This window comes from Podarcis liolepis, assembly GCF_965112155.1.
Source record: "Podarcis liolepis genome assembly, chromosome: 8".
In the NCBI taxonomy this organism is placed as follows: Eukaryota; Metazoa; Chordata; class Lepidosauria; order Squamata; family Lacertidae; genus Podarcis; species Podarcis liolepis.
Genome location: NC_139560.1, coordinates 80,951,105 through 80,963,252, shown reverse-complemented (window position 1 = coordinate 80,963,252; position 12,148 = coordinate 80,951,105). Strand labels below are relative to the sequence as shown.

At 50.0% G+C, this 12,148-nt stretch overlaps 1 protein-coding gene across 4 annotated transcripts in view; it reads right to left on the bottom strand.

Moving 5' to 3' along the window:
• TRIO (trio Rho guanine nucleotide exchange factor) overlaps positions 1-7,422 on the bottom strand; it is a 268,574-nt gene extending 261,152 nt beyond the window's left edge. For 3 of the 4 annotated variants that reach the window (XR_014529571.1, XM_083518908.1, XM_083518913.1), the window contains exon 1: positions 6,626-7,422. Coding sequence is in view for 3 of the 4 variants with exons in the window: in XM_083518908.1 (XP_083375034.1) it covers positions 6,626-6,731 (106 nt within the window). In the remaining variant the exon portion in view is untranslated. Of the gene's footprint in view, positions 1-4,643; positions 4,923-6,625 lie in introns of those variants that run through there. The other variant, XM_083518911.1, reaches the window with a different exon arrangement.
• Between the last annotated feature and the right edge of the window lie 4,726 nt (positions 7,423-12,148).

Sequence of the window (12,148 nt, the reverse complement as noted above, 5' to 3'; positions counted from 1 at the left end):
TGCTCCTGCCATGCCCCACCTTAAGACTAGGAGAGAAAGACGCTGAGACCAAAAAACTCTGGTGCAATGTCAAACCATGGTTTTGTGTTCTGTGAATAAGCAGTCAAGAAGCCTTGGTTTCACACACCAGGATTAAGGCAAACCATACTTTATCCAAACTAGCAGACTATGGCTTGCAGAAGTACAAACTGTAGGTTGCTGGGTTGGATGAAACAGCAAACTGTGTTTTGCCTTAAAACCAGGGACTCAGCTACATTAGTTATATATATTTCTAAAAAACCCCACACACAACGTTTTGAATGTGCTACAAACATGCAACACCCCAAATGGCGCCAGAGAGCAAAAAATAAATAAATCTCTGTGATTTTTACATAGCGTCCCCCCCCCCATTTGTTATAGCGATTTAATTTCTGACTTACTTATAGCTGTTTTTTTTTTACAGGAAACGGGATAGGGAATCATTACCATGCCTGAGAAGAGGAGCCCAGGGTTTTTTGATTGCTTGTTCACATAGCACCATGGTCTGGTGTTATTCCTGAACCCAACTGGGCATGCTAGAATTCTTAGCAATATGCAGCATTTATTTGAGACAAGTTGATGTTATCTGAATGTAGGAAGTATGATTGCTAGTGGCTTAGAGAGTGTCCGGGCAAATATTTACTTTATATCCAGGAATCAAGAGTTGAAATGCACTGTGCATTTCAAAAGTTTGGGCATTTTGGGGTTTGTTTTTTTTTAAAAAAAAGGTTTAATAAAAATATACTAATTCCATTAAAATGGCCTGTTTCCATGCAGGTGAGGAAAACTAGAGGGAAACAAGGAGGGTGGAAAGGAAGCAAAACTGAAATGGACTGAAGGACAAAGCTCTCCACAAACTCTCAGTTCAAACCTCTGACCTTCTGCATGAAACCAAATGGTTGGGGAAGAAAAGGGAAAGAAATGGGGGCGAGAAATGGGAGCAGCCCTGACCGCAGCCAGCATGCGGCCCCAAATAGATTACCCCGCAAGAGAATGTGGCCCCCAAGAGGGAGAAAACCCTGCTTTCAAAGTAGTTCAAATTACCCACTGAAATAGCAAAAGAACTCTTAGCGTTACACAACTTCCTCGATCTAGTTTGTTTCAAAGTCATCCCTCCCTCTATTTTTAGGAAGCATTTAAAAAATGTAGACCACGAAGTGCTATACTGCACATCAAACTGAGTGGGCCCAGTTATATAATTGCAGGGAACGAGAGAGAACAAGAGCACAGGAAGTCTTCGCTTCTCCTGGTCCCGCTTACATCACAGCAGTGTATACGAGGCTCGGAAAGTCAACGCATGAAAGGCCCTCGCGCCGCCTTTTTAATATGGAGGGCAGTATCGTGCTACCAATATTGATCTCTGCCAATAAAAATAAGGAAATTGAAAGTGGCAGGAACGGCGCGCATGCCAAAGTATTAAGCCCACAAGCGCAACAACATCCGTTCAAAGTGTGCGTATTGGAATGGGCCAAAAGTGTTACTGTGCCTGTTATTTCAAGCATTAAGGAAACATTTCCACCCAAGCTACAGCATGCTGAGAAATACGTCTACCCTTTCCAAGAAAACGGGAAACATGGCATTGCTTTCAAGTGCTTCTTTCCTTTTGAGGTACCACAGCCTACTACCGGAAAGCTAACGGAGATGAACTGAGATCAGAGCTCTGATCTATACAAAGCAGCCACGCTGGACTGGGGCTGTGGCACTGGGAAGAAGGGGATCTATCCCTTTTCCACTTATGCCACTATCCTGGATCAATAAATTCTGCACCTCCACAATGCCAAATCTGCTATTTGCACAGCTGCAAAAACCACACATGCTTCCCACAGACGGCAAACCATGCTTGAAATTCGCCAGGCACATTTTGCACCTGTCTATTGGCCGTTTGAGGGACGCGGGTGGTGCTGTGGGTTAAACCACAGAGCCTAGGACTTGCCGATCAGAAGGTCGGTGGTTCGAATCCCCGCGATGGGGTGAGCTCCCGTTGCTCGGTCCCTGCTCCTGCCAACATAGCAGTTCAAAAACACGTCGAAGTGCAAGTAGATAAATTGGTACCGCTCTGGAGGGAAGGTAAATGGTGTTTCCGTACGCTGTTCTGGTTCGCCAGAAGCGGCTTAGTCATGCTGGCCACATGACCCAGAAGCTGTACACCGGCTCCCTCGGCCAATAAAGCGAGATGAGCGCCACAACCCCAGAGTCGGTCACGACTGGACCTAATGGTCAGGGGTCCCTTTACCTTTATTGGCCGTTTGTGACCAAGTGAAGATGCCCGGGCGCAAGGATGGCGCCTGACGTCTACGCCATCTGGAGGTGCTTGCCTAGAAATCCTTGGACCCTGACTGTTTTCACACACTAGCAACACACCCTGTGGAATTCTATCCATTATATTTTATTTGCACGATCGGCATGAATTTCAGGAACCCAAAAGTCGAACTGAAAAAGACAACTTTCGAGCCACCTGGCCCCAAAACGGCAACTAGGCATTCTGTTTTAGCGACTGCAACCCATTTGGCACCCGGCTTATATAGCTGAGTTTCTAACCCTGGAGACAGACTGGGTAGGGGGCAAAGGAAGTCAGAAACCCCTTCTCCCCAAGAATCCAATTTTGAGGATTTTCCACCTTCCCCAGAAAATTTATGGAAATCTAATCAGAGAGCATCTCATATAGTTTGGACACAAAGTCTGTAGTTCCTATAGCTCAAGAGACCAACATTTTAAGGCTAAATAAAAAGGTCATTCCTATATTATAGGCAAAACGAGGCATTGCTACCTCCAACATGCAACACAGCTATCTGATTTTTTTTATTTTTTAAAGCATGATTTTAGTTGCTTTTTTGGATTCTCCCCATGTCCCACAACAAGCAAACATCATGGGAGTGCTGTACCATTATTAACTGCACCAAACCAGCCATTGCACAGCATCCCAGCCCCTCCATATTCCATTTCAGGCTTTATCTTAATAGGTCCTCAAGCTATTCAACAGCACCTACAGGCCTCAGCATTGAAGCTCCGAGGACCTATTTTGATTTGTTTGTCCAGTGGAAGCAACCAGCAGTCCACAGTTAATACATTCCACGCCATAAAAAGTTCACCCATCCCAATGACTCAGATACTCTTCCATAGCAGCTGCACCATTCCAAAATCAAAGCCCCCTCTTTGCCGGTCCTGGAAGACCAGTCATGGTGCCCGCCCAAACTCCTACTTGCATGCTTGAAACGCCATAAGGGTATTCCATCCACCCATCCCTGTTCTTCCCAGTCCCCCCCCCCTTTTTTTGTCTCCTATTGCTGCACTTTCCACCTCATTCATTGCCTATTATTACCCTTAACACCAGGACTTTCCTACAGAGACGTGCATTTATTTGAATGCCTTTCCCAATTTCCCAAAGTCAATGGCTAATCGACACAAAGAAAGCCAAATCAGGTCTTCTTAAAAAAATGATTTAGGTGGGATTAAATCTAACACACAGCCCATGTGTCTCTGCATGCCTGATCTAAGTGGATTCTAAAGAGAAGGATTTGTCAATGATTAGCTCCTGTGTTTATTGTTTAACAGCCTTTCCAATTCTCCCAGTCTTCTCACTCAGAGATGCTTTCACTGCAGAATGGCTCAAAGTGGGTAGCAATACAGGTGAATCAGAAATCAGGTAAAACCTGAAGCAGAACCACCATGGCATAACACATTCTGTACAAGGTTTGCAAATACTGTAGTCACTTCTCTGAGGCAAGAAGAATCAACTCAAGGTAGCCCAGGGAAGGGAAATCATATGTTGCCTTTGTCAGGTTTCAAATCCAGCTGAATTCAACAGTCTTATCCCCAGGACAGTGGATACAGGATTGCAGCCCAAAACTGCGAATCTATAGACAGGTATGAAGGCCAGTAAATTTTGCCGATGAATTTGAAAGCCTGTCTTGAAGAGAAGCCAGAACGCTCTGACATAACCCCAATGCAGAAAGTCTTTTCAACAGTAAAAAAATCACTTATGCCTCGCAACGGGCACACACCAGAACATCTTTGTCACGCAGCACAGATCAAACCTAGAGGAAAGCAACCTCAATTGGGATGGTTAGTGTACCTAGGAAGCAACTCACCAATTCCTGTGATGACAGAAATGCCCAGGAAAGCAAAACACTCACCCTTGAAGCCATGCAGAATGAATGGGTCTCCCTGCAACTCAGCGCTGCGAGACAATCTAACCACGGCAGTGATGTCCAACAGGGATTATGGGTTCCTGAGGAACATGATCCATGCAGTCTATCCTGGGAGCCCATTTCATACAACAACAACAACAACAACACAGCTCATGAGAAAAGCAGCCACCTGTCCACACAGCCACCACCCTCAAGGATCATATCTGGCCCAGATTAAGGGACTGTGAGCCGAGAAGCTTGTGATCACCCTTGTATACAAGTTCCCTGACTATAACCAACTCGGGGAGTGGGAAGGAGGAGAATAAAGAGGAGACCCAACGACTGACAGTTTTCATCCTTCCCTTCTCCATATGCCTGTGTCCCCCCCCCCCCCGCCACTGCCCCAGTTCTCCGTCAAATAGGGCAAACGCTAGCAAACGAACACTTATTCCAAGCAATCGTGGTTTACTCCTTCACTAATAGAGGCAAAATACCTACCTAACTCAGAAGCCCCTTCGGTTCTCCAGAGATGAGACTGCATTTCTTCTCTTTCTCTCTTCCCCCCCCCCCCACAACCTATCCCCACTTCCTAGGCTCGGTCCTTTTAAAGGCATCCAGATGAAGCAAGCGAAGAAGCCTGCTGCCCTATCTTCCCCTCTCCCCCCCTCCTTGGAAGGATGATGATGAGCGGCATATCAGCAGCAGAGGAGGAGGAACCAAACAAATTCTGGCAGGAGGGAGGAAAACCCAAAGCGAGAGCTTCTGTCTAAAGCAGTGTTCAGGAGAAGTCTGACAGGCAAGCCGTTACAGGGGGCCTTTCTGCTGGGCTTCCCCTTCAGCCTCCTCCCCCTGCCCCCCCCCAACAGCAGGCAGGCATTGGTTGGGACAACCCCATGCCTTTTCCCTCCCTCCTTCCAGAGATATCCCTCCCCACCTGAATTCACAGAGACTCCGTTGCTTTGGCTTGGATTTGTCATAACCGGGTACGTTTGCTCCAGAAGCAAAGGGATGTCTGTGACGTGCATATATGACCCGACAACCACCCTTTTCCCTCACCCCATTTTCCAAGGGGAGAAAGTGGTTTTCAGTTCAGCTGCAAGCCCAGACACATACGTACAGGCCCAGCTAACTACTCCTTTCCCACCCCTTACTGTCTTATACAAATCCACAGTCCCTGTGGCCATAGGCAATGGATTCACTGGGAGCCTTGCAACATGGCAGTTTCACACACAGGGCAGGCATCATTAATGTACAGGTTACCTTTCTGCACTTGTAGGGTTTCTGGGAAAGGTCTGTTTTGGAGGAATCGCCTGCCTTCTGCGCCTTATCCATTCTGTTTCCCAGCTGCAGCCATTACCCCATCTCAAGCACTCAATAGCAAGAATAATAATAATAAAAGTTTTACCACCCTAGGGTAACAGGATACAAGGAGGTTTGGACAACAGCTGGAGTGACCATGTAAGGAGAGGCTCCCAGCACCTGCCTTGTGTCAAAGTATTTCCCTTACAGCTTAACTATGCAAGATGCATGTCTTCCTCTGCCAACAGCTCCCCCCCCCCCGAAATCCGACCATCTACCAAAATCAATGCACAAAGACAATCAACTGTCCGCTCCTTAGGCCAGATTTGTATTAAAAATAAAAATATAAATGTTCGCTCCCCAGAAAAGAAAAGAAAAACGGACAAACAAAGCCAACTCTATCTTAGCCTCTCTGTAGATTATTTACACCCTGCTCTTCCCAGACTTGCATTCGAACCGCAAAGGCAGGCAGGCAGAGATGGAGAGAGAAGCTTTTCATTTTAATAGAAATAAACACACACCCAGAGCTGGAGCCAAAAGCTAGACAAGAAAACAAATGCTCGTCCCCCCCCCCCCATGGAGGAAGGGAAAGATGGGGAAGCGGCTGGGTTGCCATTCCTTGGTTACAGCAGCTGTCTAGAAACAGTGACAAAGGCTGTGGATTATGACACCCAGACACATGCTACAGTCCACAGATAGTCTTGGCCTTCTGTAGTCTATTGACTTTATCAAGGAGGGGAAATCTAGTCTTTAAAGGAGGTGAGGCGGCTCTGAAGAATGGGGTACCCCAACTGGCTAAAAGAGAATCTATATGGGGCTTTGGAGTTGACAGCCAGATTCATCGACCCAATATTAAAGAGACCCTGTAAAACGCATACAGCGATACATATGGCTGGTCCGGGAACACTTGGCCTTTTTCAACGCACGGCCATAGAAATCCTGCAAAAATATGAGGCTTGCCGAGGCAAGGATTGATACCTCCCCCCCCCTTTTTTTTTTTTTAGCTCTTGGGCACAGAAAGCAGCGACACTCCAAAGCGCACAAAACCACCGGACGGGGGAAATCAAATCGGAACGACCGAGATTTCCCCCTCGCTTCCTTCTCCAAACTCCTTGGAAAGGCCAACCCTCTCCTCCCCAACGCCAGACCGCCTTTCCCCTCCGGCCAAGCGGAGCGCTCACCCGATCGGAAGAAAGCCGCGATGTCCGCGGAATCCTTGGCGGCGTCCTCCGCCCCTTCGCCGGCCGCGTTGCCGCTGGTGGAGGAGGCGGCGGTGGAGCCGCTCATGGCTGCGAGACGCGGTCGGTAGCTCCTCCGGACCCGAGCGCGCTGCCACCGCCACGCTGACCGGGCTCCTCGCTCCCTTCTCGGCCTTGATCGCTGACAGGAGCTGGGGGGTCGCGGAGGAGGAAGAGGAGATCTAAAACCTCGGGGGGCCCCGGGTCTCCGGCTTCACCTTCCAGCAATAACACCCAGGAAGAAGAAATCCATCCAAGAAACACGGCGGCGGCGGCGCTGGCAATGACGATGGCGCAAGGAGGGAGGGAGAGAGGAGGGGGGAAATTGGGGGGGGGAGAGAAAAGAAAGGGGCAGCTGGATGGGTGGATGGATCGATCCGGTTGCACCGGCGGCAGCCAAAGGATCGCAATAATAGATGGAGGCGCGCGCGCGCGCGTGGAGGGATCACAGCTCTGGCAGAGCCTCTCCAGAGAGCGCGTGCATAAGCAATGGGTGCATGCGGGATAGGGGGGAGGAGAAGCAAAGACAATTGCCAGGAAGGAGGGGAGGGAGGGCGCATGGGGGGAGAGGGTGGGGAGGGAGGGATGCAATCCGGGAAGAGGGGGGCAGCGGGGCGCGCTGGGGGGGGGCAGCAAGGGCGCCGCAGCCTTTGGGGAGCAGCTGCGCTTTTTTAACAACAGCGCCCTGGGAGGGCGCCGAAGCCGCCCCGCTCCTCCATCTTGCTTGCCATTGCAAAAGGTGGGTGGGGACAGCGAAGGAAGGAAGGGAGGCGATTCCCCGCCCAGGGAAGCCGGGGGTTGGCTGGGGGAAGAGAGAAAGCAGCCTCGGAGCGGGGCAGGAGGGAGGGAGGGAGGGGAGCGGTAGCCTGTCGGGAAGTTCCGGGCAGCTCCGTGCGCGCTCGGCGAGGCTGCACAGGAAAGAGGCAGTCGGGGCGCGGAGCGAAAGGAAAGATCATTTTGCTATTGGCTGGGCGGGGGGTGCATTATGTGCAAGCGGGGAAATCCCCTTTAATGCCTCGGCGCCGGAGTATGCATTTAATGCGCCTTGATGGCAGGGGGGGGGGGGAGCAGAGCGCGCCCTCTCTCTTGGGGAGGCCATTGGAAGGTGTGGTTCCTCCTCCCCCCAATGGGGAGCCCATAAAGCGAGGCCGCAGGTCAAGTGCCCTTTCCTTTATGGCAGAAGTGAAACTCTTAAAGCCGAGAGCAGTGAGGAGCGTTGGAAGGTGAAAGTGAAGCGGCCTCCCCCGCTTTCTAACCTTTCATTATTAGCAGGAGCCTCGTTTGAGGAAGATGCCCGAATCAGTTGTCAACGTGTGCAATTACAATTATGGGAGTAAGTAGCAGTTCGTTTATTACTGCCAACGGGCCATTAACACGAAATGCAAAAATCACAGCCTCAAGTAAAGCAGATTAAAGAGAGTGACAAGCTACGTGCTGGCAAAGTCTGAGAGGAGCGACACCGGCCTTAACAAATTTTGCCACCTGCGGAGTGATGACAGCTTGCCGGAAATCTTCCCAAAATTTATTAACCCAGTTCTCTTTTTACCAGTCTTAAAAGGTCATCTACACACTTTGCTGGTCCAAAACACTCCACTTCGCTAATCTGATTTATTTCACCTTAAAGGTCCGGCGGCTTTTTTTAAGGGAGTGTTACATCTGTACATTGGGATGCGGAAGTTGGGGCCACCCAGATGTTGTTGGACTCCAACTTCCATTAGCCCTGTGGATAGCTCAGCCGGTAGAGCATGAGATTCTTAATCTGAGGGTTGTCAGTTCAAGCCCCACCTTGGGCAAAAGATTCCTGTATTGCACGGTTTGGACTATATGACCCTTGCGGTCCCTCCCTTCCAACTCTACAATTTTAACATGACCAATGGGTCAGTGATGATGGCTGCAGTCCATCAGGAGGGCAACAGAAGTCCCTTCCCTGCTCTTCTTCAAACCAAGGGGCAGAGAATGGTTGAAATTTAAGTTGGCAAGAAAGCTCCTCAAATGTATTGCCTGCATTAGAACCAGTTGCATGACTTGTAGAATTACCTCTTTAAATCCATCATTGGACAATTCATTATATCAAGCATAGGCAAACTTGGCCTTCCAGATGTTTTTGGGACTACAAATCCCATCATCTCTAGCTAACAGGACCAGTGGTCAGGGATGATGGGAATTGTAGTCTCAAAACATCTGGAGGGCCAAGTTTGCCTATGCTTGCGTTAGATGTTGGCTGTTGCAAAGTGGTCAGCAAGCAGAGGCACATTGAAGCATTCAGTGCCATCGTGGACAAAGCCTGTGCAGAAAAGGGGCCATCTACCTCAATACATGCAGTTAATCCAGCTTCCCGTAAGTGTTGCAGAGGATGTTCTCCATATGGGAAGTTGGACTAACTGCCTGGGGGGTGTTGCATCCAGTCATTGTCCCTTTTCTGCACAGGTTCTGTAGGTATCCCATCTGCCTCCTATGTACTCAAGATGGGGAGGAGCCTCCTGCAATTCCAGCAACAGGTGAGTGCCTTGCTTGTGGTCCTAACCAGGGTAGCTTAAGCCCTGTTTGCTTCTTTCTAACCTTTCCATCCTTCCTCTTGCATTTTATGTTGGGCTCCCTTTCATCCAAGCCTGCCTCTTCTGCTCCTGGCTCAGTGACTCTTCTGCTCCTTGCTCAGTGACTCTCTTATTTCCTTCCTTCTCGGTTTCTCCCCATTCTGCTTGGGTGAGTGGCTGTCCTTTGGGGGGAAAATGTAAAGGACCCCGGACGGTTACGTCCAGTCAAAGGTGACTATGGGTGTGATGGCCTGGGATTCCGAGTCTGAGAGTGAACCAGAGGAATCCCAGCCGGCACAGGAGTCCCCGCCTCCAGGGCCGGCTGAACTGGGGCAAGGCCTAGATGCTGAGGAGCCTGCACCTGTGCCAGATCCTCAGGGGCAGGCACCAGGTGAGACCATTCTGGCCCCAGAGGTGCTGGAGGACTCAGTGGCTACAGGTGAGCCTCCCCCGGGGCCCAGTAACCCTTCGGCCTCTCCTGAACTGCAGAGGCTTAGGGCAGAGAGGCGAAGGGAACTGGTTTCTCCCAGGAGGAGTGCTCGCCTTAAGGCCAGGAGAGGCGGGGCTCCTGGGGGCCGGGACCGCCCCCGGCCTTAGAAGAAGATAAAGGCCAGGCAGCCCGGTCCCAGGTTGCGGGAGCAACGTCGTTGTGGAGTACCTGCTTTACCCAGACCTAGATCTGCACTCCCGGTGTGCCTGTTCCTCCCCCGGCTTCCTGCTCCTGACTCTCCAGTGTTCCTGTTCCTCGCCCGGCTGCCCGCTGCTGACCCACCAGTGTTCCTGTTCCCCGCCTGGCTCCCTGCTTCTGCTCTACCAGTGTTCCTGTTACCCACCTGGCTTCCTGCTGCTTCCCTACCAGCGTTCCTGCTCCCCCGCCCGGCTCCCTGTTTCGGACCTCGTGTCTCATCTAGTGATCGTCTACCCTGCTAGTGACTCTGGACTGAACTTCGGCTACGGTATTAGTACCTTTCCCCCCCAGGACCAGCACAATGGGGTTGTGGCGCTCATCTCGCTTTCAGGCCAAGGGAGCCGCCGTTCGTCCACAGACAGCTTTCCGGCTCATGTGGCCAGCATTACTAAACCGCTTCTGGTGCAACAGAACATCGTGATGGAAGCCAGAGTGCACAAAAACACCATTTAACTTCCTGCCGCAGTGGTACCTATTTATCTACTTGCACTGGCTTGCTTTCGAACTGCTAGGTTGGCAGGTGCTGGAACAGAGCAACAGGAGCTCACTCTGTCACAGGGATTTGAACCGCCAACCTTCCGATCGGCCAGCCCAAGAGGCTCAGTGGTTTAGACCACAGTGCCACCCGCATCCCTTAGACCTGTCCTCTACTGCTTCCTTTAACTCTGCTTCTTTCTGCAGCACTGACCACTGTTTGCATTCACCTGCGCTTTTTTGGCAACCCTGCCCCTTCTTCAGTACTGAGCAGCAGCTCGGTTCCTTTCTAGTCTCTGGGTTGGCGTAGCGGCCAGTCAAACAACCGGCTTCCCTGCTGTTGGGCAGCAGCCAAACTCGCCCCCAGCTCAGGGGAACTTCAGCAGAGACAACATTAGGGCAGCCTTCTCATCTGGTAGCAGCGTACGCCAAGGTACCCTTTCCAACAAGAGGGACATCAGGCCGTGTTGGTTCTCTGCCAGGAAAGTGTCATCCCAAGATCCTTGACAAGTGGAGCGGGGGGCTGTGAGCCTTTCTGATGGGCAATAGTAAATGTATAGAGCTGCATTGACAAACACCACCAAGTAATGTGGGGGTTTGCATCTTTCCGCCATTCGTCAGCAACTAAATGGAGAATAATGCAGGGAACGAATGGCCCAATTTATGGCTAGGGCCTCTCATTTTATGGTGGGAAGTTTTTGTTCACAGGGAAGTAATTGGTGACTTAAATATAGAAGGAGGTGTTCTGGTCCCTCGCAATCTTCTGCGAGGACGGCACCTAAAGGCTTCTACCAGAGGCCTCCGTCTGAAGGATAAAGGGTTGAGAAAAGCCTGGCATTTTAAAAATGGGATCTTAAGAATGACAAGACTTATGGAGAACGAGCGAAGTCCTAACTAAAGAAGAATGGCAACTGAAACTGATGGAATATGAGCAGTTTACGGATCAAACATATAGAACAAGAGAATAAGAAGAACATATGTTTAAAGAAGATTGGCAAATGTTTATTGAATATGTGGAGGAAAACTCTGTATATTTGAAAACGTGGGCAGCATTAAGTTAAATTCAGCAGTGTAAATAAGTTTTGATGGATGTTATAATGGACTACTGAATGGTCTATACCAGGGGTCTGCAACCTTTAAGACAAAAAGAGCCACTTGGACCCGTTTCCGAAGGAAAAAAAACCCCTGGGAGCCGCAAAACCATTGCGACATTTAAAGCATGCGCGCCGCTGCCCTCCGATCTGACAGTGGGTGGGAAGGTGACGTCGGGACGGTGCATGACTAATGCACACACTGCCCTCATGTGATGTCACAGCCAGTACAGCGCCCGCCACAGTGGGGAGTGTCGGGGCGCACAATGTGCCTCCTCCCCTCGCTAGTATCCGCCCCGGAGCCGCGGCAAAGGTGTAAAAGAGCCACATGCGGCTCCGGAGCCGCGGGTTGCAGACCCCTGGTCTATACAAAATATGCAAGGATTTATGTTATGCAAAATGAACCATGGAAAGAGAGGAAAGTCATTGATATTTTAAGGGTGTTTAAGTGAATATTCTAGAATGTAAAAGAGAAAAAGTATAATTTTTAAAAAAGAAAGGAATGACAAGACTTTAGCCTAAAAAAGGCAATCCCGGCTTGTTCTGTCCAGGTCAGTTGTGGTGGTATTTCTCATGAGATCTGACATGAGATGCAAAGACAGCAAAACAGGGAATTATGATAACCGTTGAGAGATTGGATATGAAACCAAGTGTTTCGCTCTGTGTTTCAGTGATAGCA